General features: G+C 34.8%; 1 protein-coding gene across 1 annotated transcript; it reads right to left on the minus strand.

Annotated features, from left to right (window-relative positions):
* Window positions 1–9,342: 9,342 nt before the first annotated feature.
* On the minus strand, window positions 9,343–9,810 carry LOC120163096 (pectinesterase inhibitor 9-like). The gene has a single exon (XM_039173107.1). The coding sequence runs from the start codon at window positions 9,808–9,810 to the stop codon at window positions 9,343–9,345; it is 468 nt and encodes a 155-aa protein (XP_039029038.1).
* Between the last annotated feature and the right edge of the window lie 16,973 nt (window positions 9,811–26,783).

Genomic DNA, 26,783 nt, shown 5'->3' on the forward strand with positions numbered 1-26,783 from the left:
TTCTCCTATTCGTTCCAACCATGCTGGTTTAAGGTTAATTCTGCACAAACCACCGTCCCCGTTAAAGATAATCTTGCATCCATAGCTCGTAAAGCTGCAAACGTCTTTCTACTCAGAGCATCTGCGACCACATTAGCCTTTCCGGGATGATAGTCAATTATCACATCGTAGTCCTTTAAGAACTCTACCCATCTACGCCTCAATTCAATTCTTTTTGAGTCATCAGGTACTTCAGGCTCTTATGATCCGTATATAAGTAACAACGTTCCCCATAAAGATAATGACGCCAAATCCTGAGAGCGAATACTACCGCAGCCATTTCTAAATCATGTGTGGGGTAATTCCTTTCATGTGTTTTCAACTGTCTCGATGCGTACGCTACCACTTTTCCTTCTTGCATTAGTACACACCCCAACCCGTTATGGGATGCGTCACTGTATACTACAAAATTCTTGCCAGATTCCGGTTGAACCAATCGGAGTTTCCGTCAGAATTCTCTTTAAGCTTCGAAACTTTCTTGACTTTCGGAAGTCCAAACAAATGGTACGTTCTTTCTCATTAGCTTTGTTAGAGGCAGCACAATCATCAAAAAATTCTTAACGAATCTTCGATAGTAACCGGCAAGTCCCAGAAAACTCCGAACTTCAGACACATTCTTAGGAACTTCCCAATCCATTATAGCTTTAACTTTCTGAGGGTCTACTCTAATCCCAACTGCCGAGATCACATGCCCCAGGAAAATTACTTCCCTTAACCAGAACTCACATTTGGACAATTTGGCATACAACTTTTTATCTTTTAAAATTTGCAAGACGATCCTCAGATGTGTGCTATGCTCTTCATGGGATTTCGAGTACACCAGTATGTCATCAATAAAGACAACAACAAACTGGTCCAAGTAGGGCTGAAAAATCCTGTTCATAAGATCCATGAAAGCAGCAGGTGCATTCGTTACTCCGAATGGCATTACTATGAATTCATAATGACCATATCTCGTTCTGAAAGCTGTCTTCGGAGTATCTTTCTCCTGGATCTTCAATTGATGATAACCCGAACGTAGATCGATCTTTGAAAATACCGAAGCTCCTTTTAGTTGATCAAACAATCATCAATGCGCGGAAGGGGATACTTGTTCTTGATGGTCACCTTATTGAGCTGTCGATAGTCAATGCAAAGACGCATTGATCCATCCTTCTTTTTAACAATAACACCGGAGCTCCCCAAGGCGATACACTTGGTTGGATAAATCCCTTCTCTAGCAATTCTTGTAATTGATGCTTTAACTCTTGCATTCTTTCGGAGCCATTCGATAAGGTGCCATTGCAATCGGAGCTGTTCCCGGCATTATTTCTATTTGGAATTCTACCTCTCTATCCGGAGGTAATCCTGGCAATTCAGCAGGAAAAACATCAGGGAACTCTCGAACTATTGGAATTTCCTCTAACTTTTCTCTTGAGCTCTTGAATCAATCACATTTGCCAGAAAACCCTGACATCCTTGTAGCAATAATTTCTTGGCAGACATCATTGATATACATTTGCTAACGGATTAAACTTTTCACTGTTCACACTTATCTCTATTCCGTCTGGACTTTTCAGAGTTACCTTTTTCAATCTGCAACTAACATCTCCATAATACCGAAACAACCAATCCATTCCCAGAATCACTTCAAACTCGTCAAAGGTAATTCCATCAGATTAGCAGGGAATTCAATTCCCTGAATCTTTATGGGACACCCCTTACAAACTTTATTCACCCGGGCACTCTGGCCTAACGGAGTTGTTACTATATTCTCATTACTCGTAGCTTCTAAGGGAATCCCCAACTCCTTACTAACTTACTTGTAATAAGAATAATTAGAACCCGGATCAATCAGTACCAATACCAATTTATCATACAACTGAAAAGTACCTGCTATATATCAGGGTCATCACGGTCTTCACTTGTCTTAGGTTGTATACTCGAGCAGTGGATCGAACTTCAGGTTGAGCAGAATTCAGACGGGTTCCTTCCTCTGCCTCTTCCTCAGCCTCTTTGTGAAAAAGAACCAGCTCTTCCAGATGGTGCCGGCTCCCCAACCATCAAGGACAGTCCCGGACAAAATGTCCAGCATCCCCGCATCGAAAACAAGTCCAGCTGCCATACGACACTCCCCATAATGGTTTTTCCCCGTGCTCACAATGTTTCCTTTGACCCGAGTAGATCTCCCAGCACCAGATTCTACTGACTGCGTCTGTCTAGGTCTTGCCTGACTTGCTCCCCTAGCAGACGATGCAACTGATTCTGATCTAGTTTGTGATCGAAATCCCGAGTCTCTTCCCTTTTTTTTGGTGTTGAACCAGAATAAGTAGTCGTCCTCTTTGATGTCGAACCCTTGATCCCCAAATCTTTCATTCTGAGCCCTTTCAAGAGCTTTTGCACGATTGATCACCTCCTGGAACGAGGACAAGTTTAATACTATCAACATTTCCTTAAGCCTAGGGCGCAAGCCCTCCACGAACCATTCGCAAGCATCTTTCTCAGTAGGCACAGCTCGGCTGCAAACCTGCTCAGCTTATTAAACTCACATTCGTACTCATACACAGCGCTCATCTGCTTCAAACTCATAAATTCCTGCTTCATTTGGCGGATAAATGATCCCCAATGTACTTGCTTTTAAATTCTTCTAAAACAAAGACCAAGTCAACTGGTCGGTTGACATCCTCATGGTGACATTCGTCCACCATCCTCGCCTGACCCCTTAGTAAAGACACAGCTCCATCTAATTTCTCCACTTCGGAACAGTGGAGACCATCTAACATGATTTTCAAATCATTCACCAAAGATCCGCTGACACCGGACCTCATCAGCTTCTCCCTTAAACTCGGAGCTCCTAAACTTCTCAATTCTTTTGCTACATTAATTCGTGGAGTTAGTGGAGCAGGAGGTTGAAGACGCGTCAGAATAGCGTCTAACGTTCTGAAGAACGTATCTTGATCTTGCACAGGCACTACTTGAGATGCCTGTTCTTCACCTTGCCTGGCCAGGGCAGGTGAATTACTGCTTTCAGCATGTCTATCTTCTCCCGCTTCACTTCGGGAGCTATTATGTCCGGACATCTAATAAGAATATACACATGTTCTATTAGCAAACAACATACTCATACTATACCAGATCAGAAGTTATCACCATTTGTTGGCATGTATTCCATTTAAAGACTCCATAGACTCTGGTTTGCTAGAATCGGCTAAACCATAGCTCTGATACCATTAAATGTAACCCCCAACCCATACCCGACCCGGATATGAGTCAGAGACACTACATTGACTTTAAAAACAACTCTTAAAATAATAGTAAAATATTGGGACTTGTATTAAGAAAATACAATAATATACATACTGTAATATAAGTTTACAAAATATTCAGAGCATACACAACTTAACTCTTAATTACATGCCAACTGCTATTTACATAATAAAAAATACTGATAAGTGCTTCTGATCTGATGGTTGTAGGAGTAATACTGTCAAGCTGCTTCACCTGTCTCTTCTATTTTCCTCGGATCCTACGTGTGAAACACTCACACGCTAAGTCATCGACTTAGTGAGGCAACAATAATAAGGCAATGTATTGTAATGAATATGTCAGAATCATATGAGATGAGATGCAAACATGTAACTAATCAATGTAGTATACTTTAACAATATCCATACCTGTAAGCGTATGACTGTAACATTCATTATTCAGTATTAATAAGTTTATTGGCCCATGATAGCATATTGAGAACCTAAGGTATTTGAGTAATGTGAGGTTGTGCACTATGCTGTCACCACAGCTCGTATAAATGCACCGAAGTGCCCGTAGAATTGCACCGAAGTGCCCGTAGAATTGCACCGAAGTGCCCGTAGAATTTTGTCCATAAGGACCACGTAGAATCCTTTAAGAATCATATACATATACTATGGATCAAGTATGTGTCTTTCAAGACTTCACACAGGTTCCAAAGGATATACATATGTCCTAAAGAACCGAGTATACCCTCTACCCTTGGCATGCCAACTATACCTATAGTTCTCATCTACATAACATGGGCTTATACATTTCCCGTAGTTCATATCGCGTAGACATAGTATTTCCATACCTTTAACACATAGGCATATCATTTACATACTTTTATCACATGCATAGAACTTTCTGCATATTCATGTCATGTAATACATAAGATGAATTCATGTCATGTAAACATTTAATACAAATTCATGTCATATCATAATATGGAATGTAATCATGTGTCAAAATATGGAATCTAGACTTATCACAAGTCTAGAACTGAATATACTATATTCATGCTATGCATATGCACTCACCTATACTTCTTTGCCTTTTCCTCGATCGATCCTACTTGTAGATTGTTCCCGAACTCGAGTAGGCTCGGTATCTACATAAACATAATTTTTTAAGATGATCATGACGTCTGTGTCTGAAATTAAGCTTTAATAGCTTACTAATTAAAAGAATTAATAGCTTAGTCTTGCTTCTTTTCTTTCTTTTTTTCTCATGGGGGAATCGGTTCCCCCCCTGGGGTATCGATTCCCCTCAAGCAATCTGGAATTCATATACGATGAGGGGGTATCGGTCCCCCCCCCTGGGGGTACCGATTCCCTCTAGCATTCTGGAAATCATATTCGTTGAAGGGGTATCGGTTCCCCTTGAATGGGTACCGATTCCCTAACCCAGAAATCCTATTTTTAGCCCGAAAATCATCTAATTTCAACTCAAACATACATATTTCAATCCCTTTACTACTCTTAGCTCTCACACTTACTTAAACTAATTATTATCCATTAAATACCTCTAAAACTTAGAAATCTAATTCTCCATATAGCATTTAAGAACTCAAATTCCAATATGTTCTAATTTGAATTCTAACCCTCACTTCTTAATTAGCTTATTGACAAGTCAAAATTCTGATTCAAACAAAACCTCATCCATATCAAAATCTCATCTAAAAACTCATTTCCAAATCTATCTCTAAAACACTAATCTTGTTGTTTTAATGTCATATAAGCTTTCCTTTAGCTTATATAACATCCAAGCTTTCATTTCCAATCATAAAACATCAAAGAAACTATCAAGTTCAGATTCTTACCTTAAATGCAAGCCCAACGTTGAGAGAAGGAAGAGAAGAAAATGAGGAAGAAGGGAGAAGAAATGGGAGGTTCTGGAATACACGTGTTCTCATATACCCCATAGCATTTTATTTAATTAAAAATTCCCCTTGCAAATGACCATTTGGTCCTCACCTTAATCTCATATTTACCAACCTTTATTTTTAAACTATATAATTGTTCTACTTTAATCACCAAATGTTGAAACTTTGCAAATTAATCACTAACCCGGCATGGAGGATGTTACAGAGCCAGCCGCAACTCAAGTTCGATAGGGAGCTGTTCTTTCAAAGTCAATTTTCAGCTCCACCGAACGAAAATTTGTGTCTTTTTATCTTTGTCCTATTTTCGTTCCACGAAAAATGACAAAAAGGGGCAGCTGTCGACATATTTCTTTCATGTAGCATTTACGTGTTAATTTACATATTAATTTATGCGTTATTTATAATATGGTGTATGTATTATATTACATATATACATATCATATATATATATAATTATAACTTCAACTAATTTACTTATTTTTTTTTCAATACATGTTTTAGGCTTGAATATTCGACCCATTTACAACACTCCTGGCCCTCACCAGACCCAATCCATACGTGCAAACCAGACCAGCAAGCTAGGGTTTCCAGAACCCTAGCGTTTCAAGCGGTGCTGCATCATTCATTCGCCAAACCAACCACGGGGCCAAGTCTTCCATCGGTCTCTTGCCCAGCAACAACCCACGATCCTCTCTCTTGGACGCAGCAACGTGGAGTTATAGGACACCATAAGCAACAAAGTGCAAGTGATTTAGTCAGATTAAAACTCTAAAAAATCGGACCTAAAAACAATATATGGTAGGCTATAAATATTCATGTAAATAATACATTTAGGGGGGATTTTGTACGAATAGTGAGAAATACAATTTTTTTTGCATGCATACACATTGTTTTACTCGTTTTTTACACGAAAATACAAGAAATATATAGAAAGATTTGAACCTTGAAAGAAAAAAAGAGGAGAGAAGCCAGGGAAGCAACCAAAGAAAAAATTTTTACCATCGATCCGAAATACCAGACAAAAAAAAAAAACAGGTGAAAAAATTCAAAAGCTTTACCGGTCTTCGAGAATAGCCCGCGTCTTCGCCAGAACCCAAAATCTTCAAGCTTTCGAAGGAGGCGTGGGAACAAAACATATAAGTGTCTGTTCGTGGTCTTTATCTTAGAAGGTGAGTCTCTCGTGGTTTTAAATACACCCAGCCGGACCCCATTGTCTTGGGGCAGGAGAACCATTTTTTTCCTTTTATTTTTATGCGAGTACTTTGCATATTTTATTCCTACAGCTAAAGCTGCCAATGTTTGGTAAGTAAGTGTGGAAAGGAATGTTAGGAATTATTAATAATAAAATCTTAAATATTAAAAATTCAACATGGGAATTGGTCCATCCCTTTTTTTTATTTTATATTTCTTTAATTCCAAACTAACCCTTCAAACTTTGCTTTTTTTAATGGATTATGCACGTGGAATCTTTAAAGTATTAGGAAATATGTGTTTTTTTAGTTAGGAGCTAATTACCGTTTAGTCCTCTATGTTTTTGATTATTTCATTTATTTTTATTTATTCTCATTTGTATTTTTTTTAAAACCAACCAAATTATTTTTTATTCATTTGACTTTCTTTTATTATTTTATTATTTTTTAATTTTTATTATTATTTTATTGTTTTTGTATTTCATTTTGTACTAATTTTTAATTTTCTTGTTACCTATTTTATCTTAGAATTTTTCCCATTGTATTTATTTTTTTATCATCTAACATTTTGGGCATTTTTAGTAATATTTTCAATCGATCAAAGGTAAGTGATCTGATTCGATTTTTTAAATTTTAATTTAAATTTCTAACGTAACTAAGACAACCCACAAATTAATTGGTACCAAAAGAGCGGTTCAAGGGTGCTAATCATTCATTAACCGTAACCGACTCCCGAACCCGATACGTTTCTGGTACAACGCAGATCAGGTAAGATGGTGTCCGACCCACCTAAATTCATTTTAAAGTGGTCGGTGGCGACTCCAAATCATTTAAACCAAGTCGAAGCCCAATTCCGGGACCCAACCGAAAGACGGTTCCGACACTAATAAAGGAAGTGTTGGAGTTATAGTAACGCCGTATTGGTTCGGTTTAGGTGTGGTTCTTGTATGAATTGTTTTAGGGATTATTTTATATCCATTATATGTGAATTTTTAATAAAATAAAATATTTATCGTGAAAAAGTAAAACTTATATTAAGATCATTTTAAAAATATTTAAGATCTAATAAAATAATATTTCTCAGTACATTTAGATAGATAAAATGTTACTACAACACCGATCATTATTAATTTACTTGAAAGACTGAAGCTTTAAAAAAGGATTTGATAGCAGAAAATTAAGTTTTTATTTTATTTTTATAGATATTATTAAAGGGGTTTGATTTTAGGGATTTTAGAGAGGGTCTGATTGTCATTTACAAATGAAATAAGTTGTAAATAGCTTCGGAAGAAAATAATATTATACTGATTTTGTATAATATTATTATTATTAATTTTATTTTTATTTAATCAATAATATTTGATTTATTGATCGATTAGTTCAAGTTGAATACGAGATTCATTATGATAACAATCTCTCAATCCAATATAATTCATTAACAATATCTGAATTTAAATATGATATTACTTAAAACAAATCATTGTCTCTTCCACTTAAACTAATTAGTTATTTGTAAGTTAATAATTTTTTAATTGTTAATTTCATTGAGTGATTATTACAAAGAACTCAATCAAAATAAAGTTCCACGAAACAAATTCAACAAATAAAAACCGAAATCATCGATCAAAATCCTTAAAATTCCTTAGGGGCTGTTTGGTTTACGAAATGTGAGATTCCTATGGGAATGAAATCTACATTTTCATGTTTGGTTGGTCGGGAATCTCATTACCGATAATGTTTTATTACCAATAGTAGATTTTTTGGGGTATTACCGGAAATGTCATTACATCAATTTCTTTAAGTATTGTTGGATTACTGACGTTTTGGACTAAAATGCCCTAAATGTTTTCCCTAAAAATATCTTTCTTCTTTCTTCTTTCTTCTGTCATTGAATATAAAAATTCTACGAAGGTTAAATTACAAATTTATCCTTAAACTATTTTAGACTTACAAAAAAAAGTCTATAATTAAAATTTTATATAAAGTTCAGGGGTTAAAATAAAATTTTACCCTTTCATTAAACCTTTTTATATTTTCAATTTGTAAAAAAAATTATATAAATTTATGAATTTAAATTTTTTAAAGAAAATATATAAATATTTTCCAACTTGTTAAAAAAACAAATATATAATAAGGACAATTTGGTCAAATATACATTCCAATAATCTTTTATTTCTTTAACCAAACATTGTAATCTTACATTCTTGCTAAACCAACCAAACACAAAATACAACATTCCCAGTAATCCTATTCCCTGGTAATCTTACATTCCCTCTGGTAATCTTACATTCCGTGAACCAAACGCACCCATAAAATTAATTGGATGTAATGTACAAAGAGGGTCTCTAATTACGCCCTCTAATCTTATAATTATTATTATTTAAAATTTAAATATATATATAAATAATGTGACATGAAAAGTTTAAATATAATTACACCTCACTAGTTAAATATATCAAGAGAATTAGTTTTTCTTATAATTACACTCCCAGTTCCCAATAATTATATTTTCATGTAATTATACAGTAGTATCTAAAATATCCTGAAAATTTAAAATCTTTTTTTAAAATTTTTATGAATACTTTTAAAATTTTAAATTTTAAGACGATAACGTGAAATAATCTTATAATACTATACCATTACGGCTTAATGGTATTAAAAAAAGTTAATTAATCTAATCAAAGATAAATTTAGTGATCAATATAAGGAAAAATTCAAAAATCAATGCGTAAGGAAACTACAAATTCAGAAACTAAACATAGAATTAATCCAAAAGAATCAAAAGATTTCTTTGTAACAACTTTTCTCCAAATATTCATTAATTTTCAGAATTTGAACATGATTCTCTCTTTGGTTATATAATTGTTTTTACAATCATACAAAATGATGTTGATATTTCTTTTTCATTACAAAGTTTAACGACATAATGACCATTTCGTTACTTTTAGATAATATTAATAATTATTTCTGTACTTTTGCAAAATCGTTTATCAAAGCCAAGGCATTACTTGTCTTTTTTGAAACTGTCTGAACCTGGGTTTTGGTTGGATCGTTGGGTAGCCCATCACTACAGGTGGTCAAACCCGTCAAAGCACTACTAACCCATGTCTGAATGTTGTTTGTCTTGAAACTAAAATCGGACGATTGAATCGTATCCATCTCGCCAATCGACTTCCTGATCTTATCTACGCCATCGCCAAGTACCTCGGAGCAATCTTGCATGGCAGGGGTTTTGGGAAGTTTGGCCATCGAGGCGGTGGTCGACTCGAGGTTTAAAAGGCATTCTTTTAGTGCCGCATTGGCTTTCATATATTGGGGACTCGATTTAGGGTCACCTTGTCCATCAACTAAACTCAAGTTTACGAAAAAATTAAGGACAAGAAGAGTAACAAGGAATTGAAGAGAATGATTAGAGATTGTGGTTGCCATATCTCTAAGTTTTTCTTCTTTCTAAAAACTATGAAGAGAGAGTGGAATGCGAAGAAAATTGGATGGGAGGCCTGCAATTTATAGGGAAAATGTTATCGTTTGTCCATGTACGTAATTCACGCATATGTGATGTAATTGTCTCGCTAGCCCTAAAACGAGGCTAATTATCTGTGCGTAGTTGAAGATAAATAGAAATAAGTTGTGTTCAAAAGGATTAATATGTAGAATTGTAGATGGCCTTGTACAATGGAAAAATTCAGTTTGGTATTTGATTTTTTTTTTCCAGTTTTGATACTTAAATATTTAGGATTAATATGTTTGGATTCTTTAGGACTTTTTACATTTTTTGCATTTCATAATTTCAAAAGGAAATTCTATTTTTTTTTTGAATTTTATTTCATATTTTTATAATTTCAAAAATGTAAATTTTAAGATATTTATTATTATTATTATTATTATTATTATTATTTTGTTGAGTTAAGGGTCCTGCTAGGCCTGTAATCGAACTGAACGTTTAGCGAACCGTTCGTGAATTGCTTGGCGGGAAATGCGTTTATGTTCGTTTATTTATTAAACGAACAAACATGAAAAGATTTTGTGTTCATTATTTATTAAACGAACGAACCTGAACAATATTTTGTGTTCGTTTAATTAAATGAACGAACTTAAACAAATGACTCGTTCGTTCATTTACGTTCGTGAACGTTCGGTAATATGTTAGTTTATGTTCGTTCATTTATGTTCGTTCGTTTATATTCGTTTATGATCATTTATGTGCGTTCATTTATGTTTAGCCCATATCTTTAGACCATTTAAAATATTAAAGCCCAATAAATTTTAATATGATACCCATAAATATTTTAAAATTTAATTAATTTTAAATACAAATACAAAAGCTCAAAAAAATTAAATAAAATATAATGCTAAAATTGTTAGTAAAGAAAAAAAAAAATCTATTTTCATTTATTTTGTTTATGTTCGTTGTTTATTTATTGTGTTCATTTATGATCATTTACATCTGTTCGTTTATGTTCGTTCATTTGTGTTCCTTTATCATTTAAATGAACGAACATGAACAACCAATATTCCTTAACGAACGAACACGAATAAGAAATTTTTTGTTCGTTTATGTTCGTGTTCGCTCATTTGTTTAGTTAAAATTAAATGAACGAACATGAACATACATCCGTTCATGTTCGTTCGGTTCGTTTACATGCCTAGTCCTAGCCTAGGGTGATCCTATCACGCTCTCTTTTCTAATTGAATTCTCGCAGCTACTGGTTCAAGGGGCCGACTAAACCCTTGTGACCTGTTCTGGAGCGACCAAGCATGCTTTGCTAAAGAATGTGCAACCTCATTTGCTTATCTAGGTATATGCCTGATGGTTATTTTCCATTCTCTATTTAGAAAGGATTCTATATGCTGTAAGATGGTTAGTTGTATTCTCTCAACTGAATTCTCTCGTATGCAGGGTTTTAAAAAACGGTCCGCGACCGCGATTTCGGCCTCGTTATAGCGGTTTCGTTGCCGTCCGAGTTACCCACGACGGCCGCAATCACGGTAAATCCGAAATAACCGAAAATACGACCGCGATCGCGATTTGAAACCCTGCTCGTATGAGCTTAATTGCTTCATTGTTGTCCGCTTCAATCTCTACTTGCCTTTTGCCGGCGTTCCATGCCAGGCGTAACCCTTCATGTATTCCCTATAGCTCCGCTTCTAATGTTGAGCAGATCCATATTTTCTTGGAGTAACCCCAAAGCCAATCTCCTTTGTAGTTGCGAGCAACCACACTTCAGGTAGTTTCGCTCGTAACGTTGTTCCTTGTACCATCCGTGTTTACTTTGCACCAGCCTGGGTTCAGTTGTAGCCATCTACTAGGGATCCTCCGAGTAACCGTGATTGGCTTAATGCGAGATTCCCTTGAGTCGACTATCTCCTCGGTGATTCTTCTTGTTTTGTCTGCGATTGTCTCTCGTTCGATCATGTCAAGGTCGAAAGTAGCTCGATTCCTTCTGTCCCATAGTGCCCATATGACTGAACCAAAAAAGATGTCCTAGTTCGGCATCCCATTCGTCTAGGGGTTAGAGTTTTTCAAATTTCTTAGGGTCCATTCTTTAAGATTGCAGCTGAGGAACTCATCTATGAGTTCTAGTTTTATCAGTTGTTGCCAAACTGTATATGCCATTGGGCATGTTCCAAGGACGTGGCTGATATCCTCAATTGCAGCGTTACAATAACTACAACTTGCTTCTGTTGACATGTGCCTTCTGACTCGTTCTGAATTGTAAGAAGCCGTTCGCTACAGACTAGCAAAAGAAAGGCTTTAATGCTATTATTATTTTTTATTAATCTAGGTATCTTACAAGTGGTAATATTTGTCTAAAGACTCTCAACCGTTTAATAATGAATGCTCAAATACCATGCAGTCCCTAGAGCTCGAACCTAACATTTGAGACTAAAACGTGATAAAAACATAACATTTTAAGTGAGACGTAACATAAAATATTATCATTTTCGGTTAAACTAAAAACCTTACATTCTTCTAAATATTTTGGGCTGGCAACCAAAAGTGATATTTTCTTCGTAATATTTTAAGTTAAACCAAAAATATAATTAAAAATATAACATTTTAGGTTATAATTGACCTAAAATATTATATTTTTATCACATTTTCAATATTTTTTAACTTTAAATTAGGTTGTTGCACCACTAGAATAGGTTTGAGGTATGCTTTCAGGAACAAATCCTAATATTGGTTATTTTTTCACCGCTTGGAGTCCCTTTCCTCTCTCCAGTAGTTATCTTCGCTTTTTGTTTATTCTTTCCGGCCGTAGTGGCCTCCATCTGTTGGGTGTGGGTCCCACAATGTGGGGAACCCATCACCGATCAATCCAACTTTAAAGATTGCATGTTTTACTTTTTGTTTGGTACAAAAAGGTTCTGCCACATTTAATCTTTTTACTTTGGTAAAATACAAACTTTTTGGCTTTTATGTGTGGGCGTGGGCAGTAGAAAAATCAGATTTGGGTTTGAAAGTTAGAAGCTCGTATTCAAGAGAAATAAGGGGAGAAAAGTAGATTTTTTTAAAGTTTTGCAGCAGTGATCAACTATTTGATCGAAGGTCTATTCGTGGTTCGATTGAGCTATTTTTGGACAGAAACTAGTCGACAAGGTGTTCTTGACTTTGTACGGTCAAAATTTTCATCCGAGTTCTGTAGTGTTACAAATACTCTTTTTTTAGCAGCTAGGTTTTTGGTGATGTTATCACATTTTTCTCTCTTTTGCTAAAATTTTAAATGTTATTAGCCTTGTTGGAGTTGAATGCTTGTTGTAGGCTTGATATTGTGATCTTGTAGTTGAAAATTTGATGATAGTGGAGCTTTTGATCAAACTCTAAAATCTCGTGGTTTTTACCTTTGATTTAGAGGGGTTTCCACATAAAAACATAGGTTTCTCTATTTAATTTTGTTGTGGTTGCATTGGTTGATTTGTGGTTGATTAAGGTTTCTAGATAACATATTTTATGTTATTGTGCTTGCCATAATTTTTGACAGGAGTTATAGGGAGAGAAAGAACACCGGTTATGCTTTCGCTTGTGTTCGATTGTTCAATTTCTTCCCCAATAAACTGGTATCAGAGCTTGGTTATTGTGTCAAATAATTATGAAAATTACCATGAGCAAGATGATTATGTTGAACGACATGAATTATCAATTTTGGCGGAATAAAATGAAATACTTATTGTTTATGAAGGCTTTGTACCTTCTGGTATTTACTACTCAAAATTTTGATTCGAAAAGTGATGAAAAATGAGATTTAGAGCATCAACAAGTGTGTGGATTTATTCAAAAAATTTTTTGAAGAGAATGTATATAATCACATTGATCAAGAGACACATGCTCACATATTATGGGAGAAGCTTGAAAGCTTGTATGCTTTGAGGTCGGGCAATAACAAGTTTTTGCTGAAGAAAATGATGGCGTTGAAATACAAATAAGAAACATATATAGCTGACCATGTTAGTGAATTTCAGAGTGTGATGAATCAGTTACTTGGTATGGGCGTCAAATATGATGATGAGATTTTAGGCCTTTAGTTGCTTGCTACTCTACCAGACTCTTGGGAGATTTTTCAAGTCTCGCTCATTAATTCTTCTCCACAGGGTATTATTACTTTGGATTTGGCTAAGAGTGATATGTTGAATGAGGATGTTAGAAGAAGATCTCAGGGTTCTACATCACAGCCCGAGGTTTTGGTTACCGAAAATAGGGAGAGAAACAAAGACAAAGATGGTAAGGGTAGTGATAAAAGTCGAAGCAAGTCAAGATCGAGATACAAGAATATTGAGTGCCATCATTGTGGTAAGAAAGGTCATATCAAGAAATATTGTTTCAAGTTGAAGAAAGATAACAAATGTGGTGGTGATAAACATGATAGGAATGATGATGAAAAATCCAAGCGTGTTGCTACTATTACTCGTGATGATCTGTTGATTATTTGTGATGAGAATTTGGTCAACTTAGCATGCAATGAGACTAGTTGGGTGATTGATATATGTGCTTCACTTCATGTCACGTCGATGAGGATTTCTTCACATCTTATACTCCTAGTGATTTTGGGGTATTAAAAATGTGAAATGACGGTTTGGTTCTGGTTATTGGTATGAGAGATGTTAGCTTGGTGATTAACAATTGAAAAAAGTTAACTCTCAAGGATGCTAGACATGCATCAGATATCCATTGAATATGATTTCTGCAGGAAAGTTTGATGATGAAGGATTTTGTAACAGCTTCAGTGAAGGGCAGTGGAAGCTGACTAAAGGCTCTTTGGTTGTGGCTCAAGGAAAGAATATCTCAAATTTGAAATTGATGCAAACTTCAACTTCTTGAGAGATAGTGCATAAAGGACTTAGTCACAAGAGTGATAATGAGATTAACTGTTTAACGAAGAAGAATCAACTTTCGGGTTTGAAGAATGTTACAATGAATAATTGTACTCATTGCCTAGTAGGGAAGTGAAGAAGAGTTTCTTTTAGAAGTCATCCTCCTCATAGAAGATCATAGTTTCTAGAGTTGGTCCATTTAGATGTTTGTGGTCTGATAAAGGTAAGGTCACATGGCGGTGCACTTTACTTTGTGACTTTCATTGAAGGCTGTTCAAGAAAGTTGTGGGTTTACACTTTAAAGTAAAAAAATCAAGTCTTTGACGTGTTTTAACAGTTTCAAGCATCAGTTGAAAGAGAAACATGGAAAAAATTGAAGTGCATTCGTACTGATAATGATGGCGAGTACACGTGGCCATTTTATGAGTATTGTCTGCTACAGGGAATCATACATCAGAGGATACCACCAAAGACTCCACAGTTGAATGTTTTAGCAGAAAGAATGAATTGAACATTGATTGAGAGAGTTAGATGTTTGTTGTCAGATGCAAAGTTGTCAAGATCATTTTGGGATGAAACTTTGAATATAGTGACATATGTGATTAATTTGTCTCTTAGTGTTCCTTTGTGAGGTGATGTACCAGATAGAGTTTGGTTTGGTAGAGACGTGTCATATGATCACCTGCATGTGTTTAGTTGTAAAGAATTTGTTCATGTTCCAAATGATGAAAGATCCACGTTGGATGCGACTCGACAATGCATTTTTATTGGTTATGGTCTAGATGGTGAGTTTGGTTATAAACTCTATGATCTAGTTCAGAAGAAACTCGTGAGAATCCAAGATGTTGTCTTTGTTGAGGATTAGAGAATTGATGACATTGATACGACAGAGAAAGTCGATTCACAAGATAATGATGACTTGATCGACGTGAATCCGATTTCTCTAGACCCTTCACCGAATCTATCCAGGATGATGTGCATGGTGATGTTAGTGATGACCATCAAGATATAGGTGAATTTGGTACTCCCATGGATGATGTTGTGAATGATTAACGACAAGCACCTATATCCCTACCGACAGTTCCACTTCAGAGGTCTTCCAGAGATCCACGACTTTCTATTAGGTATTCTTTTGATGAATATGTTCTTTTGACCGACGGGGAAGAACCTGAGTGTTTATGAAGAGGCTATGGAGAGTGAATGCAAAAGATAAGTGGTTTGAAGCGATGAAAGATGAACTTCAATCCTTGCATGAAAACCATACCTTTGAGTTGGTATTACCTAAAGGCAAGAGAGCTTTAAAGAATCGGTTGGTTTACAGGTTGAAGCAAGAAGAGAAGCCTTTATCTCCACGATACAAAGCTAGATTGGTCGTCAAGGGTTATACTCAGAAAAAAGGGAGTTGATTTTGAAGAAATATTTTCTCCGGTTGTGAAGATGTCCTCTATCAAAACTATATTGAGCTTTGCAGCTTGTTATGACTTAGAGGTTGAACAAATGGATGTGAAAACTGCTTTTCTTCATGGTGATTTGGAGGAAGAACTTTACATGGAGCAGCTAGAGGGTTTGTTGCATAAGGATAAGAGGATTGCGTGTGCATGTTGAAGAAAAACTTGTATGGTTTGAAGCAAGCTCCAAGGCAATAGTACAAGAAATTTGAGTCTGTTATAGGGGAACAATACAACAAGAAGACTACTTCTGATCATTGTGTGTTTTTTTAAGAGAGATGATTTTATTATCTTTTTGCTTTATGTTGATGATATGTTTATTGTTGGTCGGAATGCTTCTAGAATTGAGACATTGAAGCAAGAGTTGAGTAAATCCTTAGCGATAAAGGATTTGGGGCTAGCAAAGAAAATTCTTGGAATAAGATTGACACATGATAGAAAGGCCAAGCAATTATCGTTATCACGGGAGAGGTACATTGAGAAAGTACTTCAAAGGTTAAGTATAAACAAAGCTAAAGCAGTGAATACTCCTTTTGCTATGCACTTTATATTGAGTGTTAATCATAGTCATTCCACATAAAATGAGAAGGAGGAGATGAAGAAAGTTCCTTACTCTTCATTCATGGGTAGTTTGATGTATGCAATGGTTTGCACAAGACTAGACTTGGCTTATATTGTTGGTACAATTTGTTAGTTTCTTTCTAATACAGGCAAAGAGCATTGGGATACAGTGAAGTGGATTATGAGATATCTTCGTGGCACTTCCAATATGAAACTTTGTTTCCGTAATGAGAAACCTATTCTTCTTGGATATATAGATTCAGATATGACCAGAGACATTGACTTGAGGAAATATACTTTAGGTTACTTGGTCACTTATACAGGAGGAGCTGTTGCATGGCAATCGAGATTGCAAAAGTGTGTTGTATTCTCTACCAACGAATCAGAGTTCATTGCAGTGACCGAAGCATGCAAAGAGATGATTTGGATAAAGAAGTTTTTACATGAATGTAATATCCCAAATTTTTACTAGTAACCAAAATATAAATTTTGAAAGCTAAGTGGCCAAAATATAAATTTTGGGAAAGGTTTAGGGATCAAAGTGTAATTTTCAAAAGTTATGTGATCCCAATCAGTCCTAACTTTTGTATTGATCTTATTAAATCATTAAAGTTCACCAAGGTTGATTCAAAGGGAGTTCTACCTTACTTTATCCCATACCTGCTCATTAATGCACTATATTTATCATATTTTTGTATTTACATATGCTTATCATATGAATTATTCATTGCATGAGAGTTTTATTAGTTGCATGACATTCATTGCATTTAATAACTGTGTTGTTCATTTAAGCATGCATTGCATTTAAAGCATCTAGTTCATTTAGGGAAGTAGTTCATTTATGCATATTTAGATCATTTAGTAAGCTACTTCATTCATGCATCTAGTTCATTTAATAAAGTTGGTTCATTAATTAAACTAGTTCATTCATCAAGCTAATTCATTTATTAGACTAACTCTTAATTGTTTCATGTTTTTTTTTTCAATTAAAGATTGAATAAAGTTCACATTTGTGTCTAGGTGCATGAGAGAAGTTGAACGGTTTCAACATGTGCAAGAATATCAATCAGAATGTATGAATTCTATACAGACGTTTTTGTTTCCAAAATTCATTTGGACATCATTCCTCTATCTCTTATCTTTCCAACCCCGTTTGAATCACATCAATCCGATATCGGTAGCTTGAGATATGATCGATTTACTGAAGATAGTGCAGGCTGGAATTTTCATTACATGAATTTTATACAATGATGATTTGGATGAGTTTGAGCCAAGGAAGATTCCTTTCATCTTTTACCAAGAGAAAAGCAATTGATGGCCATCTTAATTCACCAATTCAAGAAATTCAAGGTTGATGTTATCACCCATTGAAGGCCATTCACGTTCAAGCAAGGGGACATGCAATAACCAGCATTAAAAACTTAGCATCCAAGGCCTTTATCATCCTTTGAAGGTTGATCATATTCTACAAGGGAACAAGCAATGAAAGCTGATTTTATTTCATTTAATCACCAAATTAAGTGATAAAATTAGCAAGGATTTTGAAGAAACAAGCTGATTTGGACATGTGGGATGTCCACATTTATCCTTTTTTTCTTTTATTTGCAAGAAAAGAAAGGCATCCCAAGAGTCACCCCTCCTTTTTGGTCGAATTTAAGGCTAGAGTTATCTCAAATTAAAACTTAATTCATCCATTGTCAATCTATATGGTGAACCATCAATGGATAAGAAGAATGACAAGTCATTTAATTGAATTCAATTGCATTTAGGTGATTGTTTTATTTTAATTGTAAAAAAATTTTCATATGGTGCCTATCAACACTATAAATAGGCACCTCTATGGCATTTATACTTAGAACTTTTTTCATAATAAACTCTTTGAAAGGTTGCTTTCATTTTAGTTCTTGGATTAGAAATCTATCGGTTTCTTGTCAGTCTTGAAGCCTTCCTCTATTTTAATTTATTATAACGTTGGTTCCTAGCTCACCCATAGCTAGTGGGTCACGTTCCATCCTCTTCCACCTTGATTCCATCATATTATATTGTTGGTTCTTAGCTATATATAGCTAACGGGTCACAATCCATCCTTTGAATTTCTATCATCCTCCTCGTCGACTACAACCATCCTTCACCATTTCCGTTACATCCATTTATCTGTTATCACCACCACACTTCTTTCATTTGCAACCCACTTCAAATCCATCCAAATCCTCTTCAATTTCATTCTTTATTTGTTTATCTCATATTCACAAAGTTAAGTTTGCACTTTCAGAATCATTTCAAGCACTACAGAGTTTTTTTCACTAGAATCACGATCGCGCAACAACGTATATGACTCGAAACACATAACCGAGATTATATCATTTGATATCAAAGCGTAGGTTGATTTAGTAAGATTTTAGTTTTCTCTCTCTTGGGTTAGTAAAAAAACAAAAATCAAAAAATCAAAAAATAAAAAAAAGAAAAAAATTTAAAGAGGGCAGGAACAATTCTTTTCATCATTGAAAAAAATAATTAAGAAGGTTTCGTATTCGTTTCATCGTTTCTTTTATTATCTATAAATTTCATTTCCTATTCTCATCTTCGTTCTTTCTTGTAGCAAATTCTTTCTTTACACACATCATTTTTCCAACCAAGCCCCATTTGTTTCATTCAAAGTCTAAGAGACGCCTTGTAAACCTCGAGGGAGCTCCACAAGAACTTTAAAGGAAAGCAAGAGCGGTAAAAGGCAAGAGTGTCCATTAAGGGTAAAAGCCATCACAATTTAAACGCGAGAGGAGATACTTTTCCTTGGAGTGTATTGGAGAGATTTTATTGGTAAGGATTTAATTCTTGTTATTTACTAACTATGTCTCAACAATCGAGAGACAATTCTCATGTTTCAGGAAAAGGTGACAGCAAAAGTTACAGTGTTGCACCTAAATTACAAATGCAAACAATGATTTGTGAGTTGTCAAGATTATGGAGGGAAGAAATAAGAACCATTTTAAGAGAAAGAAATGTTGTAAAGCACCTTTCGGGTTTCATCTCTAGCTCGACTCAAAGACCAAGAAAAGATGACTTAGTTTCTCAATTGAAGGAGTACATGTCAAAAGAGAATACTACTCCAACTAAATGCAACTTGTATCCAAATTTTAGATGCTATCGTTGCTTGGGAAAAGGGCACACACCTAGGCAATGTCCAAATTGGAGTGCTACAAAGCCTAAAGGCATTTATAAATTCATCGCAAATTGTAAACCAAGAGAAGAAATAAATGTAGAGGTGATTGAACAAACTAACCCAAGCCAAGATGAGAGCAAAGTTACAACCGTTGTAGATTTGATATATGAGATCTCTTTGAAGACAAGTAAGTTTGACTTTCCTGTAATTTGTACCACCAATATTGGAATTGTTCCTAGTGAAAGAAAAGGTGGCAATGTGTTTACATCCGAGGAAGAATCCAACTTCAAAGAGGAAAGTAACATAGAGTCTTCCATCGAAGGATATTCCTCAACATGTCAATCAATGACCATTTGCAACGTCAATGATGAGCATGTTTGTTGTGTACCCAAAGGAAAAGGTGAAGATGTTTCAAGAGCTATTCTTGAAATTAGTTACTGCACCAACGAACAAATAAAAAAAGGGCATTTGCATGGAAGCAAAAGAGTGGAAAAATGAAAAGAATGAAAATGAGAGAGTGGATGAAAGAAACGTTGGAGATGAAAATAAGTGTAGAAAATAAAAGGAAAATGGATAATAGATTTTACCTAACAAATCTTCTTCTCCTATTATTTCTCTTGTTTTGTAGGACAATCTAAGAGACATATATTTTCAAGGAGATGATTCAAGAATCATGATTTTGGAGAACTAAAGGATGTGCCATTTGAATCACCAATAGACATGACTTTTGGATACTCACAAGATGAGTCACTTGATGTTACAAGAGTTAAGCTATTTTAAGTTCTAAATAATATGTCACTTGAAGTCCCAATAGTTGTATTCATTGACATTCCAAGAGCAATACAAATCTTGAAGAAAATTAAGCAACCAATTCCCATTAAATAACCACCATGGTTTGTTATTTCCATTCATTCTATTAATAGTTTTCATTTGCTGATTTTGGTTTATTTTACAGCAAAATAATTCATGTGCTTGGAGTTATCTTACCTACCTATGAGGACAAGTTCCATTTTCATTTGGAGGAAGATTGTCCCAACAAAAACAAGGCCACTCTACAAGTATAAATTATGCCCAAAATAAGTTGATTCAAGAGTATAAAGCAAGCATCGTCCACTTACGCAAGAGCCATCATATGGAAGGACATAAAGATTAAAGGAGATGGTGTAACCTACCTACTTGAAGGAGTTCAAAGGTCAAGACTCTCCACCCACCCTCATGATGATTCAAAGTAACACAAAAAAGGAGTGCAAAGAACATATACCTATTTGGATGAACAACATGGAAATGAAGTGCACAAGCAAGCAAAACTTAATTCCAAAGAATGGTGTTTGTGAAAAACAAGAATGAAGAAGTTCCCAGCTAAAAGGAAGTCGAGATTGTTTCTTTTTGTAACAAGCATCGATTTGGGGACAAATCACATTAAATAGGGAGAGAATGATGTGATCCCAATCAGCCCTAACTTTTGTCTTGATATGATTAAATCATTGAAGTTCACCAAGGCTGATTCAAAGGGAGTTCTACCTTACTTAATCCTATACCTGCTCATTTATGCACTATATTTATCATATGTTTTTATTTACCTCTTAGAATATGCTTATCATATGATATCATTCATTGCATGAATTTGCATGAGTTTTATTAGCTGCATGACATTCATTGCATTTAATAAGTGTGCTATTCATTTAAGCATGCATTGCATTTAAAGCATCTAGTTCATTTAGGGAAGTAGTTTATGCATATTTAGATCATTTAGTAAGCTACTTCATTCATGTATCTAGTTCATTGAATAAAGTTAGTTCATTAATTAAACTAGTTCATTCATCAAACTAGTTCATTTATTAGACTAAATCTTAATTGTTTTGTGCATGTTTTCATTTAAATATTGAATAAAGTTCACCTTTGTATCTAGGTGCATGAGAGAAGTTGAATGGTTTCAACAGATGTAAGAATATCAGTTAAAATGTCTTCTAACTCTGGATGCGGTACAAACATTTTTGGTTCCAGAAATCAATTGGACATTATTCCTCTAGCTCTTAGCTTTCCAACCCCGTTTGAATCCCATCAATCTGATAAATGGAGCTGGAGATATGATCGATTTACTGAAGATAGTGCAGATTGGAATTTTCATTACAGAAATTTTATACAATGATGATTTGGATGAGTTTGAGCCAAGGAAGAGTCCTTTCATCTTCTACCAAGAGACAAGCATTTGATGGCCATCAAAATTCACTAATTCAAGGCATTCAAGGTTGATGTTATCATACATTGAAGGCCATTCTCGTTCAATCAAGGAGACATGCAATAACCAGCATTCAAAACTTAGCATTCAAGGCCTTTATCATCATTTGAAGGCTGATCATATTCTACAAGGGAAAAATCAATGAAGGCTGATATTATTTCATTTAATCACCAAATTAAGTGATAAAATTAGCAAGGAATTTGAAGAGACAAGTTGATTTGGACATATGGGATGTCCACATTCATCCTATGACTTCATTTATCCTCTTTTCTTTCATTTACAAGCAAAGAAAGGCATTCCAAGAGTCATCCCTCCTTTTTGGATGAATTTAAGGCTAGATTTATCTCAAATTAAAGCTTAATTCATCCATTTTCAATCTATATAGCGAACCATCAATGGATAAGAAGAATAACAAGTCATTTAATTGAATTCAATTACATTTAGGTGGTTGTTTTATTTTATTTGTAAAAAACTCTTCATATGGTGCCTATCAACACTATAAATAGGCACCTCCATGGCATTTGTATTTAGAACATTTTTCATAATAAACTCTTCAAAAGGTTGTTTTCATTTTAGTTCTTGGATTAGAACTCTATCAGTTTCTTGTCAGTCTTGAATCCTTCGTCCATTTCATTTTATTATAATGTTGGTTCCTAGTTCACATGTAGTTAGTGGGTCACGTTCCATCCTCTTCCACCTCGATTCCATCATATTATATTGTTGGTTCTTAGCTATATATAGCTAACAGGTCACAATCCATCCATTGAATTTTTATCATCCTCCTCGCCAACTACAACCATCCTTCACAATTTTCGCTACATCCATTCAACCGTTATCACCACCATACTTCTTTCATTTGCAAACCAATTAAAATCAATCCACATCCTTTTCAATTTCGTTGGTTATTTGTTTATCTCATATTCAAAATGTTAATTATGCACTTTCATAATCATTTCAAGCACTGCAGAGTTTTTTTACTAGAATCACGATCGGGCAAAAACATATATGACTCGAAACACATAATCAGGATCATATCATTATGTAATCCAGTCACGTAAAAGAATAGTTTACCCTCTAGAATGATGTTTTCGATGTGGAAAGACCAGTCATTTTATACAAGATTGTCCTATGATTAATGGAGAACCGGTTTAGACTAATAGAACTACTGCTGCTTCTCAGAAAGGAAAAGGAAAGGCTAAGATCAGGGGACCAACATGATATTCTTCTCATCTTGAGTTTTGTACACTATCTAAAGTATACAATATCATAATTGATGTTGATCGAGATGACTTGGAAATCATTGTAGATACATTTTATCTTTTTGGCAAACCCGTATTTTTTCTAATTGATCCTGGTTCTACGCATTCGTACATGAGTACTAATCTAGCTAAAGATAGAGGAATCTAGTTAGAACCTATTTCTAGCGATATAATAACAACTAATTCTTTAGGCCAGAGCACTCAGGTGAATCGTAGTGATTGCCCGTTAGTGATTCAAGGAATTAAGTTTCCGATAAATCTAATGGAATTATCTTTTAAGGAATTTGAGATAATTATAGGCATAGATTGGCTTTCCCCCTATTATTCCATCATGGATTGTTGATTAAAGAGGGTAATTCTAAAAGACTCAGAGGGTTCTGAGATTATAGTGGTTGGTGAAAGGATAAATCCATTATCAAATGTGATCTCGATGATGTCTAGTAAGAAATTGTTATTACAAGGTTGTCAAATTTTCTTAGCCAATGTAGTAGATACCCGAGTTACAAAAAATAAATTGGAAGATATTCCAACTGTTTGGGAGTATCTACATGTATTTACAGATGAGTTACCAGGTTTACCTCTAGATCGAGAAGTATAATTTAAAATAGAGGTATTACCTAGTACTATACCTATTTTGATGGCCCCGTATAGAATTACTCTGACTGAGTTGCGAGAATTAAAAGATTAATTGCAATAATTATTAGATCGGGGTTTGACAAGACCGAGTGTGTCACCATGGGGTACACTTATTTTGTTTGTAAAAAAGAACGACGTTTCTATGCGATTATGCATAGATTATTGTCAATTGAATAAAGTGACAGTAAATAACAAATATCGTCTTCCAAGGATCGATGATCTTTTTGATCATTTGAAAGGTGCATCAATGTTCTCTAAGATTGATCTTCGATCTAGTTATAATTAATTAAAGATTAAAGAGGAAAATATTCCTAAAACTGCTTTAAGGACTCGATACGACCATTACATATTTGTGGTGATGCCATTTGGACTAACTAATGTTCCTGCAACATTCATGGATTTGATGAATCAAGTGTTTCATCCATATTTGTACAAGTTCATAGTTGTATTCATCGATGATATTTTGGTTTATTCTAATAAAAGGGAAGAACATAATGCACATCTTTACATTGTTCTTCAGATTCTTCGAGATAAAAAGCTTTATGCCAAGCTATCAAAGTGTGAATTTTGGTTGTCAAAAGTTGATTTTCTTGGCCATGTTGTTTCAGCAGAAGGGATAAGAGTAGATCCCAAGAAAGTTCAAGCTATTTTTGAGTAGAGAACTCCAAAGAATGTTTCTGAAGTTTGGAGTTTCTTGGGACTCGCTGGTTATTATAGAAGATTTGTAAGGAACTTTTCAATGATCGCTTCTCCACTTACCAAGCTATTAAGGAATGATGTACAGTTCATTTGGACAGATAATTTCGAAGCAAGTTTCAAGACGTTAAAGAAAAATTTTAACAGAAGCTCCAATGTTAGTACAACCAAAATTAGGAAAAGATTATGTGGTATATAGTGATGCATCTCATAATGTATTGGGATGTGTATTGATACAAGAAGGGAAGCTCGTAAATTATGCTTCAAGGCAACTTAAGACTCATGAAAAAAAACTATCCTACCCATGATTTGGAATTGGCAGCAGTGGTGTTTGCCTTGAAGATATAACGTCGTTATCTATATGGAGAAAGATGTTACATCTACACTGATCAAAGAAGGTTGAAGTATCTATTGACACAAAAGGAGTTGAACTTAATGGAAAGAACATGGATTGAACTTCTTAAGGATTTTTATGTGATAATTGATTATCATCCTGGAAAAGCTAACGTTGTAGCTGATGCTTTAAGCCGGAAGACATTTTCTGCCCTACGAGATTTAGATTCATGGTTTTCATTAAAAGAGGATGGAGTACTGATTTTAGAGTTAAGAATAAATCCTACCTTATTTAAGAGAACAAAGGATCTTAAAAGGAAGTATGATAAATACAATTCGAGAATCGAGCAGGTAGAAAAAGATGAAACTAAAGATTTTGAAGTAAGTCTGATTGATGTTTATACTATAAAGAAAGAATTTATATTCTAAATGATGAGGAGTTGAAGAAAGAACTTCTCTTATAGGTGCATTATAGTCCCTTAAGGATGGATCCTGGAGGAAACAAGATGTATAATGACTTGCAAATCCAATATTGGTGGTCAAGTATGAAAAACTATAATTGAATTTGTTTCTAAGTGTTTGACATGTCAGCAAGTAAAGGAAGAAAATCAAGTGACATCTGGATTATTATAAACTATTTCCATACCTCAATGAAAATGGGAAAGAGTTCCTATAGATTTCGTAACAGGTATGCCTTTGACACCCAGTAGAAATGATTCAATTTGGGTGATTGTGGATAAATTAAGTCAGCTCACTTTATTGTAGTTCGAGTTGATTATTCTATGGATAAGTATGTTGAATTGTATATAAAGAAGATTGTTCGACTACATAGAGTACATGTCTCGATTGTGTCTGATAGAGATCCAAGGTTTACTTCGAGGTTTTGGAACACCTTGCATAAGGCCTTAGGAACTCGACTTAACTTTAGAGCGGACTATTCAAATTCTAGAAGATATATTAAGGGCATGCATAATTGAATTTAAGGGATCATAGGAAAGGTATATCTGCCTTTAGCAGAGTTTGCTTATAACAATAGTTATCAGTCAAGTATCAAGATGGCTCCTTATGAAGCCTTATTTGGGAAGAAGTGTCGAACGCCCTTAAATTGGTACAAACTCAAGGATTGGGATGTAATTGGCCCTGATCTGATTATGGAAGTGGAAGATAAAGTGAAGATTATTCAAGATAATCTTAGAATTACAACTGACCAGAAAAAATCTTATGCAGATTTAAAGAGGAAAAAAATGGAATATCAAGTGGGTGACAAGGTATTTCTTAAGGTATCGCCTTGGAAAAAAGATTTTACGATTTGGACTAAAAGGAAAGTTGAGTCCTAGATTCATTTTTCCATATGAAATTGTGAAGAAAGTAGGACCAATAGCTTATAAACTAGTGTTACCTCCGGAAATGGATAAGATTCATAATGTGTTTCATGCATCGATGCTTCAAATATATCATTCAGATCCTTCGCATGTCATCACTCCGGAAGAAATTGAAATTCAACCAGATCTAACTTATTGAGAAGATCTGGTGAAAATACTAGACTATGGAGTCAAAGAACTCTGGAACAAGACGGTTCCTTTAGTCAAAGTTCTTTGGAGAAATCATAAGGTTGAGGAAGCTACATGGGAAAGAGAAGAAAATATGACAAAGCAGTTTCCTTATCGTTTTGCATCAGATACGTATTGAAAATTTGAGGATGATTTTTCTTAGAGCTGGGTATATGGGCTAAAGCCAGCGGGCTACCCGTTTAACCC

The sequence above is a fragment of the Hibiscus syriacus genome, unplaced genomic scaffold, assembly GCF_006381635.1.
Source record: "Hibiscus syriacus cultivar Baekdansim isolate YM2019G1 unplaced genomic scaffold, ASM638163v2 tig00111427_pilon, whole genome shotgun sequence".
In the NCBI taxonomy this organism is placed as follows: domain Eukaryota; kingdom Viridiplantae; phylum Streptophyta; class Magnoliopsida; order Malvales; family Malvaceae; genus Hibiscus; species Hibiscus syriacus.